Here is a 17,289-nt window from a genome sequence, read left to right on the forward strand (position 1 = left end):
TTTAAATCACACATTTCACAGTATGATTTTAAATACAACTTTACTGTATAATGTAATTCAGGATTCAAGATTGTTTAATGTCACTTCCGGGACGTAAATGTAAAAGACAACAAAATTGTTACTCTGGATCCATTGTAGCAAGCACAAAAAGACACACAACAAGGTAAAGAATGCAATAATAAATAAAACACAATAAATATAAATACATATGATAACTTATATACATAGATTGATTTTATGTCCATAAAGTGATGCTAGTCACAGGAGTGTCCGTACATAAGGTGACTCTGACAGACAGGAGATGATAAAGTAGTGGCGTTGTTTGGTGTGGAGGGGGTAGGTTAGTGGGTTGAGGTGTTGATCAGGCCTGCTGCTTGTAAGTAGATGTTTTTTGAGTCTGGTGTTCCTGGTATGGATATAACATAGCTTCCTCCCTGATGGGAATGGGACAAATAATCCATGAGCAGGGTGTGTGAGATCCTCTATGATATTACTGGCCCTTTTCCAGCCCCTTTCTGTATCAATGTCATTGATGGCAGATAGGCTGGTGCTGGTGATGTGTTGCGCAGTTTTGACTACTTATTGTAGAGCCTTCTCAACTACCGTAGTGCTGTTTCCCTGTTAGGATGCTCTCTGCTGCGCAGTTGTAGAATGACATTAGTGTGGATGTGCAAAGTCCAGCTCTTTTCAGCGTCCTCAGAAAGCAGAGGTGTTGGTGAGTTTTCCTGACTAAGTGGGAAGAGTTTTAGGACCAAGAGAGTTTGTGTGTGATGTGCACTCCCAGGAGTTTGAAACTGCTTGCTTCAAGAGGATCACAATCTTGTTGTGGTTTGGAGGCTTGCATACCTCAATGATCCAGAGAGTTATGATGGCTGGTGTTAAGGCTTTATGCTTTTGCCTTTCGGTAGGGTCCTGCATGCCAGACAGGTCAAGGAGTAGAGGCCAGACTAAGAGTGGTCCAACAGTCCTCCAGGTACAGGGTTTCAGCTCAGGGCTAAAAAAAACTGAATGGTAAAACAGCAGTGAATAATTCTTCTACATCTGAATGTTATGGCATTCCTGAGTTTCCAACAAAGACTTGCATTACCCACAGTCGTGAAAGGAAGCTACTGGCACAGTGAATATAGTCCTGGATACTGGCAGAGTTGGAGGACCTTCATTGCTACCTTACATGCCAAGGCATAATGGGCAGTAAGTAAGCAGTTTTCACTGCTGTGCCACTGATGTAAAGATGGGTGTGAGTGATGTGAGTTCTTCTGAAGTCAATAACCATCTCTTTCATGTTGTTGACATTAAGGAAGAGATTATTTGCTCGGCCCTAGGCCTTGAGCTCTTCCATCTCCTCTCTGTAGACTGGCTCATCATTGTTGGTGATGAGCCCCACCACTGTTGTGTCATCACTGAACTTGACAATACATACAAAACATCCAAAATAAAAACAGAAAATGCTGAAAACATTCAGCAATCAGGTATTACCTGTGAAAGTAAAAACCTAAAACTCAAAGGTCAAAAGTCCTTTATTTCCACTTGAAAAAGGTTAAAAAAAACATGTTAGTTTTAAGTTGCATAGATGGGAGGGAGGAAGGAAAAGAGATAGCGAAAAGGGCAATTCTGATAAAAACAGACAAACTGAGTTACTTGAAATTGATAAATTAAACACTGCCCTGAGGGCTCACTCTGCCCAAATGGAAGACAATATGCTGTTCCTCAAGCTTGTACTGGCAAGCTCTTTTCTAAGGTAAGTCATCTGTACTGTTAACCTGGTTTTCCTCTCCCAACGGATCAGATGAACATTTCCAAAAATCTTTTTTTGGTTTCATTTTCCTGCAACAGTTCTGCCCTGCTTTTCACAGCTTTTACAAAGTCCCCAATTCTATTGCAACTTTATTTTCTAATTACTCTTAATAATTGATCAACTAAAAGGCTTGGTTAACATGGTATCACTATGGTAACCCTTTCCTTCCCTTACCAGAGATATTCCCTTTGTCCTCTCCCAACAAACTCTGCAACCTAAGGCTGTACTGTTTTTGTACTTTCAGTTCAGATGACGGAAATGTTAACTGTTTCTTTTTCCGCAGATGCTGCCTGACTAGTTAAATATTTCCATATTTTTTCTGCTATTATTTCAGATTTCCTACAACTGCAGTTTTTCTTATTTTCATTTCCAAAATGTTTCTACAAATGTTACAGTGGATTGCTTTAAAAAAGACTCAATATTAAAATCAAATTTTAATATTTACCATAGTACTTCCCAGAATATTCATTTCCCAATATCAAAAAAACAAGTCACAAGTTTAAGGTGCCAGAATTTCCAGAAGGCGTTCAATAAGGTGCCGCATAAAAGATTTATCCGTAAGATAAGGATGCACGTAGTTGAGGGTGATGTATTAGCATGGATAGAGGATTGGTTAACTAATAAAAAGCAGAGTTGGGGCACATAGGTGTTTCTCTGCTTGGCAATCAGTGGTGAGCGGTGTGTGGCACCGGTTGGTGCTGGGCCTGCAAATGTTCACGATATACATTAACGATCTGGAAGAGGAAACCAAATGTAGTGTATCTAAGTTTGCTGATGATACTAAATTGGGTGGAAAAGCAAATTGTGCAGAAGGTACGGAGAGTCTGCAGAGAGATATAGATAGGTTAAGTAAGTGGGCAAGGGTCTGGCAGATGGAGTAAAATGCTGGTAAATGCGAGGTCATCCACTTTGGAAAGAAAAATAAAAGAGCAGATTATTATTTAAATAGTAAAAAATTGCAGCATGCTGCTGTGCAGAGGGACTTGGGAGTGTTTGTGCATAGATCACAAAAGGTTGGTTGCAGGTGCAGCAGGCTATCAAGAAGGCAAATGGGATATTGACCTTCATTGCTAGAAGGATTGAATTTAAGAGCAGGGAGGTTATTCTGCAACCGTACAGAGTACTGATGAGGTCACACCTGGAGTACTGCATGCAGTTCTGGTCTCCTTACTTGAGGAAGGAAATACTGGCTTTGGAGGCAGTGCAGAGGAGGTTCACTAGGTTGATTCCAGGGATGAGGGCGTTGGACTATGAGGAGAGATTGAGTTGCCTGGGTCTGTACTCGCTGGAATTCAGAAGAATGAGAGGAGATCTTATAGAAATATTAAAAATTATGGAAGGGATAGATAAAATAGAAGCAGGGAAGTTGTTTCCACTGGTAGGTGAGACTAGAACTAGGGGACATAGCTTAAGATTTGGGGTAGATTTAGGATGGAACTGAGGAGGAGCTGCTTTTCCCAGATACTAGTGAATCTCTGATATTCTCTGCCCAATGAAGCAGTGGATGTTACCTCAGTAAATATATTTAAGACAAGCTTGGATAGATTTTTGCATAGTAGGGAAATTAATGGTTATGGGGAAAAGGCAGATAGGTGGAGGTGAGTCCATGGCCAGTTCAGCCGTGATCTTATTGAATGATGGAGCAGGCTCGACAGGGCAGGTAGCTGACTCCTGCTCCTATTTCTTATGTTCTAAGCTGAAAGAAAAAAAGTTTTAAATTGGATTTGAGGGGAAGTTTTATTCATGGGAAGTGGTTGGTATCTGGAACTCACCACCAAAGGAAATGAATAGAGTTGGATATGATCATTATTTTGAAGTAACATTAATCACATAATTAAATAGCAAGGTATAGAAGAACACTAATGCAAAATGGGATTGGTGTGCTGGACAAAAAAAATTGGCTTGTGTTGTACAATTCTATGACTTAATGAATTAGTATGCAATGGACATGTTTGTAATTACCCGCAAAATTTGGTTAAGAATAGCACAGTTGAGAAAGTAGCCAGGAAAATTATGTTATGAACAATTGGCATCTCATATTACTATTACATTGCTTGTAAATTAAACCATTAGCTGCAGTAAATACCTACCCAGATGTTGCCATCCTGATGGTACGGTTTCCAGTTCCGTCCTTTATCACTGTAAAGTAACCTGTACTGTGTAACCCAGTCTGAACTGCTGTACCTGCCTTGGGTTGCTATGGCAGTGACTTGTTTTCTGTTCCCAAAGTCCAGCTGCAACCATTGATAATGATCAGTATCTAGAGGTGACCAACCACCAGCACCTATAAACAAGAAAAAAATACCAATATTAAAATATGATATAGGTACAACTAAGTTATTTTGTGAAATGAACAGCACAAAATTGATATACTCCAAAGCTACCACAAAATAGCTGGTATAATAGCATCCAGAGAAACATTAAACTATCACTGCTTTAAAATATTCAATAGACTATTGTCATTACTCTTTAAGAAGTTAATTTCCAAGACTCAATATCCTCCAAGATTTTTTTGTGCTTTGCATCTTACTTTCAAACAAGTTGCCCTCCAAGATTCTCCCACAGCAAAAAACCTGCTCTCCACAACCATCCTGACAATATCCCTCAGGATTTTATGTTTCAATCGAGTCTCCACTCACTTCTCTGAACTCCAGCAGATATTAACTTATCCTGGTCAAATCCCACCCCCCCCCCCAATGAAATGGTGCTTGTTCATCAGTCAAGTAAACATTTTCTGAAATTTCTGATGAATGAACATCTCGTTTTAAATGAGACTGACATTATGGACCAGATGTAGTATCACAATGCACTATACAACTTAAGTGTTACCATCCCCACTACTGTATTCAATACTCTTCTCAATTAATGATGCTTTGGGAGCTTTAAGTATGGTACTAAACCAGTTGCCTTTTATCCAAAACACATGTGACTTGTCAAAGAACTCCCATAAGTTAGTCACACATAATTTCTCTTTCACCAAAGCACATCGATTTTGCCTTAAAGTTATCTCAATGTCCAGCTATAAAGTATATAAGACTTGGCTTTAACATTTTCTCCAATATAGATATTAAGCTAATTGGCCTTTGATTTCCTGCTTACTAGCTCATTTTTTTGAAAAGACCTTATTTTCCAACCTTCTGAATCTGTTCTCTAATCTAGGGAGTCTTTGGAAACACTTTTCCTCCCTTCCTTTCAATTCCCAAAATGTAACTATTTGTAGATGTTACTCGTTTCCGCTGATGCATAATACCTGTTTAAATAATCTGCCATTTTGTTATATTCCAATAGTAATCCCTCAGACTCACTTTCTAAGGAGTTAATGCCTACTTTTTGACTATTTTAAGATGTTTCTAGAACCACCGACTATTGTATTTCACATTTCCAGCAGACTTTTGTCTCATGCTATAACTTTTCCTCCCTTAGTAATCTTTAATGGCTGGTTATGTTCAATGGCCTGTTCAAATTACATTGCATGTTTCATCTATTTTATTTTATTTAGAGATACAGCATGGAATAGACCCCTCCAGCCCTTGGAGTCTCGCCACCGCAGCAACCCCTGACAACCACAATTTAACCCTAAACTAATCACAGGACTATTTACAAAGACCAATTAACCTACCCAGTACATCTTTGGACTGTGGGAAGAAAGCAGAGCACCTGGGGAAAACCCATGCATTCCACAGGGAGGATGTGCAGAGGACAGCAGAATTGAACCATGAACTTTGACGCCCAAGCTATAATGGAGTCACGCTAACCATTACGCTACTGTGGTACCATTGACTTTCCTACTCAACCATGATGAAACTCTTTGTAAAATTACCAAAGTTAACACATTTTTTGAGTTTGTAAATATTGTCATTTCATCTTACAACGTGCAAGATGTTGCTGGACTGGAACATCTTATAAGATGACCATTTGACTTTTTCACAGTAAGTGACTAAAAACCGTATGATACTGAAACTAATGGCAATATATAAGGGGTTATCATCTGGCAAGTCAAAGAGTTTCTATCTAACTATTGAGATTTGAAGGTTGAGAAAGATAGGAATGAAAAAAATGGTGTACATTCAGAAACAAATTGGAAAGGTGGATTGGATGAAGAAAAAATACATGAAAAATTAAAATATAAAGAGTCAATTTGACATTCAAAAACATTCTATAATTAATTCCTAGCAAGAATGAAACAGAACATTTTAAAAGTTCTATTTTGGGTCTTATAAGGGTTAACAATTATACAAGTACATGTAAAACAAGAAGTAAATTTTAATCAGAGAATCTTCATATGGAGGAGTTTAGTAAGTAGCAGGAAGCTAATGTGGACATCCACCAGTTCTTAAAAATAATCAAAAGATGAAGGGAAGATTGAGATTTGTATTAAGCAAATGAAAGAGTAAATCAACCAGAAAACGTAAGAGCTTCTGATCTCGGTGCATCTTTTTGCTAGCCAATCTGTGCTTTAATGACAGCATGCATCATTAGTCTTTAATTAATTTTAAATCAAGATCAGGCACATTATTGTAAATATATATAATAATCAGTATTATGATAAAGTGCTCTAATAAACACATAGAAAAGCTGGGGAACAGAAGATAAGTTATTCTGCTCATAAAGTTTGTGATGGCAATTGTGACTCCAGCAAGTGAACAGTTCCCCTCCCCCTAATATCCGTGAACTTCAGTTTGCTCAGGTTCCTTAATGTAACAAATTCTGCCTTGATGAGAAGACAAACATCCATATCTAACCTCTGAGGTTTCACTATCTTGTTTGTGTTTGGATCAAGACTTTAAAAAGTTGGTGGAACCCAAACGGAGCATCGCTGACCAGGTTATTAGTGAATTAACACTTCTTGAGACAAGGTACTGTAGATGCTGGTTTCTATTATTTTGCGATGATAGAGAGGGGACTAATAGGCCAACAATCAACTAGATTGCACGCATCCTTAGGAAACTTACAGTGTGTAGGTGCCAAATATGGCTTTACTGGGAGAACTTATGCTGAGGGCACAGGCGTCTGAAGAATCAAGACAGAAAATGTTCTCAGTAGTACAACTGAGATGCTATATGATCCCATTGTTTTTGTTATATATAGCATGCTTGGCCATTTCTTAGTATCATTTATTAGTCAAACTCACTGAAGACTGATTTTTGTAATGGGTACTGCCTTAAGACAAAGCAGAGATAAATCACAGAGCTGAATAGTTTCAGCGCAATTTGGTCCTAGAGTGTGTGCTCTTTTAGAATGAGGATGATCTTGCAGTCATCTCCCCTGGTTTATGTTCACTTGAACAATGATGTTTGCGCTGAAACTATTTAGCTTGCATTAATTGTCACCACATTTTCAGATATGCCTAGTACCTCTCCCGAATCACATTGGCCCCCGGGTTTTCTGCCAATGACAATAAGGAAATTTTCATGCAAGGAACTTAAAACTTTAGTGGAACATAATTCTATTATTGGCCTGCAGTACCTCATGGATACATTGCTTTCTTATCCATGTCTCACTGAACTCAATGACATCTTCAGAGACATATTTTACAATTCACTCATCCACTCATACTGTCCCCCCATCCTTCAAATCAGCAACCATCATCACTGCACTAAAGAACTCTACACATTCAGAACTGAGCAACTACCACCCAGTGACACTGACGCAAATAATCGTGAAGTGCTTTGAACAGCTGGTAATGGCATGCATCAAAAACTCCATTCATGCCACTCTGGACAGTCACTAATATGCTTACTGATAGAGCTGCTTTATGGCAGATGCCATAGCATCTCTCATGAACTTGGCCCTGACACACCCAGGAAACAAGGATACATATCAGAATGATGTTTCTGGATTTCAGTTCAGAATCCAACAGTATTGTCCCACAGACCTTGGCAAACAAGCTCACACTTCTCGGTCTAAATACATAACTGTGCAACTGGGTGTTGAACTTCCTAACCAATTAGACCCAGATAGTTAGAATACACAACCGCTCCTCCCTCCCTGTCATCCTCAACACGGGTGCTCCCCGGAACTGTATGCTGAGCCCACTGTTGTATGCTCTGCTCACGCACGACTGCACAGCCAAACACCTGAGTAATCACATTGCCAAGTTCGCTGATGACGCAACAGTGATGCGGTTCATCACCAACAGTAATGAGATGTCTTACAGAGAGGAGGTGAAAGAATTCAAAGCCTGGCAAATAATCTCTGGTTATCAACTTCAGGTGAACTGGCCCCACTCACACCCTTCTTTATATCGGCGGCACAGCGATGGATATTGCACGCAGTTTCAGTGTCCTGGGAGTGCACACCTCGCACAACCTCTCATGGTCCCAGAACACATCTCACACAATCAAGAACATTTACTAATGCCTGGACTTTCTGAGGGGGCTGAAGAGAGTTGGACTATGCACATCAATACTCATGATCTTCTACAGATGCACAGTACGGAGCATCCTAACATGGTATGGAAACTGCACAGTGGCAGAGAGAAAGGCATCACAATGGGTAGTCAAAACCGCCCAATGCACCACTGGCATCAGCCTACCCACCATCAAGGGCACATGTACAGAAAGGTGCCGGATAAAAGCCAGCAATATCATACAGGATCCCACCCACCCACCACCACCACTTTATCATTTCCTGTCAGAGTCCCCTATGTACAGACACTCCTGTACCCAGCGTCACTTTATGTACATATAATCAATTTATGTACATAAGCTATTTATGCATTTATATTTATTGTAGTTTTTTTAGTGTATTTCTTAGTGTGTTTTTATAAGCTGTTTTGGTTCCAGAGTAACAATTATTCTGTTCTCCTTTACACTTGTAGGCAGTCCTACATTGAGTTCAATGCCGAATGGCAACTCCTGTGAAGCTGCTGGTACTAAACTGTATTGGTCTCTGTCATTCCTTCGGGTTTATCAGACGCATGGAAAGGGGGAGCTTGCAACACGGGCAGCAGCTTGCTCTCCATGTCGTGCTGCCCAGGCTCGTGTTTGCAACACGGGCAGCAGCTTGCTCTCCACGTCGTGCTGCCCAGGCTTGTGTTTGCAACACGGGCAGCAGCTTGCTCTCCACGTCGTGCTGCCCCGGCTCGTGTTTGCAACACGGGCAGCAGCTTGCTCTCCACGTCGTGCTGCCCCGGCTCGTGTTTGCAACACGGGCAGCAGCTTGCTCTCCACGTCGTGCTGCCCCGGCTCGTGTTTGCAACACGGGCAGCAGCTTGCTCTCCATATGATACTGCCCCGGCTCGTGTTTGCAACACGGGCAGCAGCTTGCTCTCCACGTCGTGCTGCCCCGGCTCGTGTTTGCAACACGGGCAGCAGCTTGCTCTCCACGTCGTGCTGCCCCGGCTCGTGTTTGCAACACGGGCAGCAGCTTGCTCTCCACGTCGTGCTGCCCCGGCTCGTGTTTGCAACACGGGCAGCAGCTTGCTCTCCATATGATACTGCCCAGGCTCGTGTTTGCAACACAGGCAGCAGCTTGCTCTCCATGTCGTACTGCCCAGGCTCGTGTATCTAGACAGCTAGGATGCAACATCCATGGTCAATTCCAACCGACAGAGGCCCTCATCTCACCTCACTGGAAATTACATTAAATATCCATGTCAGGATGCTGTTCACCGACTATAGCTCAGCATTTAACACCACCATTCCCACAATCCTGATTGAGAAGTTGCAGAACCTGGGCCTCTGTACCTCCCTCTGCAACTGGATCCTCGACTTCCTAACCGGAAGAACACAATCTGTGCATATTGGAATAACATCTCCAGCTCGCTGACAATCAACACTGACGCAGAGATGTATGCTTAGCTCACTGCTCTACTCTCTCTACACTACTGACTGCACATCTCAAATGCAATCTATAAATTTGCTGATGGTACAACTATTGTTGGCAGCATTTCAGATGATGATGAGAGCGTGTACAGGAAGGAGATCTATCAGCTGGTTGAGTGGTGTTGCAGCAACAACCCTACATTCAACAATTTAAGACCAAAGAACTGATAGTGGATTTCATAAAGGGTAAGAGGAGGGAACTCCCACCAGTTCTCATAGAGGGATCAGAAGTGCAATGAGTGAGCAATTTCAAGTTCCTGGACACCAACATCTCTGAATACAAATCCTGGATGCAACATATCGATGCAGCTACAAAGAAGGCACGACAGCGGCTACATTTCATTACGAGTTTGAGGAGATTTGGTATGTCATCAAAGACAATCTCAAATTTCTATAGATGTATCATGGAGAGCATTCTAACTGGCTGCCTCATCATCTGGTATGGTGGGACTATTGCACAGGATCAAAATAAGCTGCAGAGACTTGTAAAATTAGTCAGCTCCATCATGGGTACTTGCCCTTTGTAGTATCCAGGACATCTTCAAGGAGCAATGACTCAAAAAGATGACATCCATCACTAAGGACCCCTATCACCTAGGTCATATCTTGTTCTCATTGCTACCATCAGGAAGGAGGTACAGAAGCCAGAATGATTCAGGAACAGTTTCTTTCCCTCTGCCGTCAGATTTCTGAATGGACATTGAACACATAAACACTACCCCACCACTTTTATTATTTCTATCTTTGCAGTACTTATTTAACTGTTTATATATATGTGTGGGTGTGTACATATATATAGATAGATTTAGATATATGTATACATTCTACTTACTTTAATTCCCAGTTTTTTTTCATTTTATTATGCATTACAGTGTACTGCTGGCCACAAAGACAACAAATTTCACGACATATGCCGGTGATGTTAAACCTGATTCTGATTCAGATTCTGAAACAACCTTAAATCTTGAATTGTGAATCTCAAATCTTGAAAATTGATTAATTCAGTCCAAACTGAGTTTATCCTTTTTAGCATGGCGGTAGCCCCACATAACATGGGAGACAACTTAACCTGAATGTCGACAATATCACCTCTGCAATGATTCTGCTATGGTAACTTCTATCAACACTACTATGACAGGTGGATTGTTGAGAGCAAGCTGAAGCAGGTTTTATTTTCAAATTGTCAGAATTTCCCGCCTGATTATGTCATACGATGCTACTGTTTTCCAGGCTGTATCTGTCACCTGCTCCATTCTCAATGAGACTGGTGATGAATTAAAATATTTGTCAACAATTTTATCCAAGCATCTGACTACCCACTCAATCCACTCTTACTTAAACTGGATCAGGAAGTTTATCCACAAAATTGTCCTTGCCAATTGGGACAAAGTTGATTTTGTTCACAAAGTATAAACATCATATAGGATGGTTATGTCAATATATCAATTGATGTAACCATCCTAAAAGCTTGTGAAATCATACACTAAAGCAGAACTATCAGTGAAAGTTGTATTTTTATAAAATCATTTTCATGATCTGAGCATCCTTGTCAAATCCAACAGCATGTTTCTACCTCTAATTGCCCTTCAGCAGGTGGGGGGTAGGGATTAGAGTTACCTTCCCGCAGTCCTTCTGGTTAAGGTATTCAATCAAAGCTGGCGTTTCAGGATACATATCCAGTGCAATGAGGGATCAGCAAGATTTTTTCAAGTCAGAATGGTGTGTTTCTTGGTAATGGAACTGCACTGTACAATTGATTGACTTGAGGGACCATGTATGAGTCAATCACTTGGGGTGAATCTGAAGTCATGTATAGATCACGTTTGGCTAAGATGGCAGAAGGACATACTGTAAATGTAATATTTTTTAAATAACATCTGTTAATTTTCATGGTCATCCCCTTTTAGACTAGTTGATTTTTTTTGTTCCAAATTATTGAGTGAATTTATCTTCCACAGCCACAAGATTTTTGGATTGCTAGTCAAGGTCACCAGATTACTTGCCTGGTAATTGCACTGTTGTACTAGCAATATCTCTAAAAAAAAGTTGTGAAAGTCTCTAACTTTCATAAACATTTGTAAATACTTGAAATCTGCCTCAAATATCACATTCAATTATTTTTTAAAATCATTTATAAATTTAATAAATACCCTCAGTGGCCACTTTATTAGGTACACCTGTTCATAAATACAAATATCTAACCAGCCAATCATGTGGCAGCATCTCAATGCATAAAAGAACATGGTCACGAGGTTCAGTTGTTGTTCAGACCATTCATCAGAAAGAGAAAGAAATGTAATCTAAGTGACTTTGACCGTGAAATGGGTGGTTTAATGTCATGACAGGGTGGTTTAATCTCAACGTTCAAAACAAATTTATTATCCAAGTTTATTATCCAAATTTATTATCCAAGTACATATATATCACTATATACAATGCTCAGATTGGTTTTCTTGCAGACAGCAGGCATACTCAGTAAGTCCAAGAACCATAAAAGAATCAATGAAAGATCATACCCAACAGAGGGAACACACAACTAATACATGCAAAAAAACTGTGTAAATACAAAAAAGAAAAATAATAATAATAAATACATAAGCAATAAATATCGAGAACATGAGATGAAGAGTCTTTGAAAGTGAACCCATAGGTTGTGAGAACAATTCAGTGAAAGGGCAAGTGAAGTTGAATGAGGTTATTTGCATTGGTTCAAGAGCCTGACGGTTGAGGGGTACAAATTGTTCCTGAGTCTAGTGGCGTGAGTCCTGTGCCTTCTGTACATTTTCCTGATAGCAGCAGCGAGAAGAGAGTATGACCTGGGTGGCGGGGGTCCCTGATGATAGATGCTGCTTTCCTCTTACAGTGCTCCATGTAAGATGTGCTCGACGGAGGGGAAGGCTTTACCTGTGATGGACTGGCCTGTATCCACTATTTTTTGCAGGATTTTCTGTTTAAGGGGTTTGGTGTTTCCATTTCAGGTTCAGATGTAACCAGTCAATATAATCTTCCTACACATCTATAGACGTTTGCCTAAGTATTAGATGTCACGCCAAATCTTCGAATCCAGAATCTTCTGGAACTTTCACACACAAGAGACTCTAGAGTCTATAAGGAAAGGTGCAAAAAACAAATAAACATCCAGTGAGCAGCAGTCTGATGGTGAAAATGCCTTGTTAATGGGAGAGCCAGAGGAGAATGTCCAGACTGGTTCAAGCTGACAGGAAGGTGAGAGTAACTCAATGTGTTACAACAGTGCTATACATAAGAACATTTCTAAATCATCTCCCTTGAAGCGGATGGCTACAGCTGCAGAAGATTGCAAACATACAGAAATTAACTCCGATAAGTGGAAGGGAGCATGGGAACTGGGATTGAAATAAGTGAAAAGGAAGCAAAGAAAACAGCATCTTTGTAAACTATAAGCTAACATTATCTGTTGAGCCTGATGCCAAACCAATGTGATTTTCAAATGGTTGAATAGCAGAGTTTTGGAATTTTACTGCATTACCTGAAAGTTACCTCTTTCCCTGGCAGGCATTCCTTTCCATTAGAAATAATGGAGCCACGAATCCCACAATAGGTTTCAACTGGCTTTTGGAAAACTGCAGGTTGGTACTTCAATTCCAGACTCCATTATTCATCAATATCAAAGCAAAGTGGGCAACCAATGAACAGAAGTCAGGGATTTCCATACGTTACAATGATAAATGCCAAGAGCAATGGCTTTTCTTCCAAATCTTAGGTCAATATCTCTCTTGTCAGATGCTAGTGCAATAAAGTTGGACCGAATAACATGATCATATTTAAAAGTATTCTCAACAATGACCAGAATATAAGATGCAAGGTCAAAACACATTTCCTAAAAGGAAAAAGAAATTTAAAATATTGATGACTTCTTATAAGTAATTTATTCTTATTCTAAGTAAGTTCTTATTGGTAATTTGTACAATATTAAAAGGAAAACAACTTGTCTTTTGAAGATTGCACAGAAAATGATTACAGAATGTATAAACTAAATCTGTGCAACATACTTCAAAGTTGCTGGTGAACGCAGCAGGCCAAGCAGCATCTATAGGAAGAGGCGCAGTCGACGTTTCAGGCCGAGACCCTTCGTCAGGACTAGATGAAGGGTCTCGGCCTGAAACGTCGACTGCACCTCTTCCTATAGATGCTGCTTGGCCTGCTGCGTTCACCAGCAACTTTGATGTATGTTGCTTGAATTTCCAGCATCTGCAGAATTCCTGTTGTTTGCAACTAAATCTGTAAGTGGTTGGATATTCATTCTTTGGAGGAAGGAAGATATTTCTTCCCTCATGACACCCATATATTCTGACTTGTTTCTCTTTATAGTGTCATGAGATTTTACAGCTACCTGAAAAGATCCTGATTTAATTCATATGCCAACAAGCCTCCAGCAGAATTGTTAACTCCTGCAAGGACCTGTTAATAGCCAGCAGCTTAATAAGTGCCTATCATGAAACCCTTTCAGTGTTCTTTTTCAATCACGTCATTGACCACAAGAGGTGAATGATCTGAAATCAGTAGATTTATGCCACTACCAAGGATGAGAAGTCAGCACTTTATCAAAATGTCAGCTGAGTTCATGTGTTCAAGTTTGCATTGAAGCTGAAAACTACTGATTTAGAGCTGAACAATTGTCAATTGAGTCAACAACACACTTCCAGAAGGATGCAGACGAGAACTGCATTGGATGCCATTATTACTACCTCCTCGACTAGGTTATAGCATCTGCCTTCTACTGCTAAACAATTTTCAATAGGTAGTAGGGGCAGCATGACTGTATAGCAGTTAGCGTAAGATCGGGGTTCAATTCCTGCCATTGTCTGTAAGGAGTTTGTACATTTTCCCTGTGACCACATGAGTTTCCTACATGTTCTTCAGTTTCCACCCACATTCCAAAGACATACAAGTCCGGGTTAGTAAGTTGCGGGCACGCTGTGTTGGTGGTGGAAACATGGAGACATTTTCAGGCTGCACCCACCACATCCTTGGAGTGTGCTGCTTTTTGACACAAATGATACATTTCACTGTATGTTTCAATGTTTTGATGCACATGTGACAATAAAGCTAGCCTTTAAACCTTTATCTAATTTATAATTATTCCCTTCACCTTTCATACTTAACAAGGTCAAATATTTCAATATGCTTGATAACATTCTATATATATTTTAACACATCAACAGGATTTAAGCCCAATAGTAAATCATTATGTTCTAATTGCACAGGAATATAACTGAGTACACAAGCACATTCTATGAATGTCACAGAAAAAAAATAAAACCACATTTGTGTAATCCTACCTCTTGGATAATTTTGTCTTCAAAGAATTCAAAAGCTATGTCAGCGATATTGTCTGATTTCAGCTTTTTTTCAACAATTCTGATAAAGCTGCTGTAGATTGCTCAGAGCCATGTTTTGAAACTGCTTAATATGCACTAACAGTTACTTATTGCCTCTGCAAAATTGCTCTAACTTCCATCCTTCATTTTCAGTTGCATAATCTATCTGCTTTGGGATTGAAATATTTAATTTCCCTATGACTTTCTCATTAAAATTCCCTGCAGCTCCTTTATTTGTCTGAACAACTCAATATTTATCAATTTATCTTGAAACACCAGTCAATATCAATTGCCAGTTTTTATTCTGTTGCCCTTTTCATTAATTAATTTAAAGATTGCTCCTGCCATCTACTCGCCTGTTTTTATTTCCAGTCTTTTACAGTTATTCTGTCATTACTCAACAATAATGATGCTCTTCTACCAGCCAAGTAAGTCTATATTAGTAAAACATGCTGATCATTGACAGCAAAATTCTGATTGAAACTCCATACTCTTGGGTGCTAATCATTTTGTTACCCATACATCCTTGATATGCCAGCACTATATTCATAATACACTTCAAACTGATATGGTGTACTTTAGTACATTTTTTCCAATTCTTACTGATTAAACCATTTTCACAGAACATTATGCCATGGTTTCATTCAATCAGCAACAAGCAATAGCTTACTTTTGCTTATTTCGGTCACAAAATTATGTGCACTAACAGAGTACTTTTAGTGTTGCAAAATGCCTGCAAGTGTTGGGTTCTGATCCCCATGTAAATGGATGGAAAGCCAAAAAAAAATTAGGGATGGTAAGCACGTGTTTAATTTTAAAAAAGCTTTAGACAGGTTCTAAAGTAGGAGAGGAGGTGGACATAATGCAGGCGAAAATGATTAGTGCAGATGGGTAAAATGGTTGCCATGGATGCGATGGGCGAAGGGCTCTGATTCCATACAACTCTATCATATTATGTGAAGCAGAGTATTATCTATTCTATAAATACAGACATCGCAAGAAATGTCCAGAAGATCAGGCTGTATCTGTGGAGGATGAAACAGAGCTGATGTTCTGGTCAATTAACTTTTATTAGGACTGGGCCAAGATAAGAAACAAACATTGTAAGAAGAGGACCGGAGAGAGCAAAGTGAATGCCAGTGTACGAAAGCAAACCAAAAGAATCTATGACCCAAACAATGCTGCTTCTAGTTAATGAAGTTTGTTGAAGGCTGGCACATGATCATTCTGGAGGAAACAGAACATGAATGAGGGTAGAGGAGAGAACATGAAATAAATAACAAAGCCTGAAGCATGAGATAAAAATTGCAAGCATTTTAAAAAAAGGAAGCTTTCCAGCAGGTATAACTTTGCATTTCTTTTCCAAAGTTCGCTGGAGGGTTCCAAACATGAAACATTAACAGCTTCTCTTTCCACAGAAATTGCCTGAGCGGTTGAGTGTTAACAGCTTTTTTTGTTATGATTTCAGGTTTCCAACATCTTAAGCTTCTTTTCAACTTCAGGACAGTTGAGAAATTGTCTCCACAGTGTTCTGGTAGATGTGTCAGGAACTCCATAAATGATTAGTGCTGTAACAACAGTTGAGCATCTGTGCTAATTTTCCATATAATAGAATTCTAGCTATGGTGATAAAAAAACTGGAGCATTATAAAAACACTCTCCATCATTACTATATCTTTAGGCAACACTTTGATGCTGATCGCAGAGCTGCTGTCTCACAGCTTCAGCAACATGATTCAATCCTCATCTCTGGTGCTCTCCTTGTGGCGTTATGCTTGAGCCAGAAATTTGAGAGTATCAGGGAGCAGAAGTGAGAGTAGGTGTAATTACTAAGGAGAAGGTGTTTGGGAAGCTCAATGTTCTGAAGGTGGATAAGTCATCTGGAGCAAATGGACTTACCCCTGAGTTCTGAAAGAGGTAACTGAAGAGATTGTGGAGGCATTAGTCGTGACCTTTCAAAAATCACTAGATTCTGAAATACTTCTGGAGAACTGGAAAATTGCAAATGTCATTCTACACTTCAAGAAGGAAAGCAGGCAGAAGAAAGGAAATCATAAGCTGCTAGTCTGACTTCAGTTATTGGCAAGATGCTGGAGTGCATTACTAAGGATGAGGTTTTGGGTATTTGGATAAAATAGACCAAAGTCAACATGGTTTCCTTAAAGAGAAATCTTGCCTGACAAAACTGTTGGAATTCATTGAGGAAATAACAGGCAGGATAGACAAAGGAGAGTCAGTACTTGATGTTCACTTGGAGATTCAGAAGGTCCTTGACAAGTTGCAACACATGAGGCTGTTAAACAAGATA

General features: G+C 39.7%; 1 protein-coding gene across 2 annotated transcripts in view; it reads right to left on the bottom strand.

Annotated features, from left to right (window-relative positions):
* cntnap2a (contactin associated protein 2a) overlaps positions 1–17,289 on the bottom strand; it is a 1,898,214-nt gene that overhangs the window by 1,235,221 nt on the left and 645,704 nt on the right. For both annotated transcript variants that reach the window (XM_063044005.1, XM_063044006.1), the window contains exon 3: positions 3,886–4,079. In XM_063044005.1, the coding sequence (XP_062900075.1) occupies positions 3,886–4,079 (194 nt within the window). The remainder of the gene's footprint in view (positions 1–3,885; positions 4,080–17,289) is intronic.

The sequence above is a fragment of the Mobula hypostoma genome, chromosome 3 (assembly GCF_963921235.1).
Source record: "Mobula hypostoma chromosome 3, sMobHyp1.1, whole genome shotgun sequence".
Classification (NCBI taxonomy): Eukaryota; Metazoa; Chordata; class Chondrichthyes; order Myliobatiformes; family Myliobatidae; genus Mobula; species Mobula hypostoma.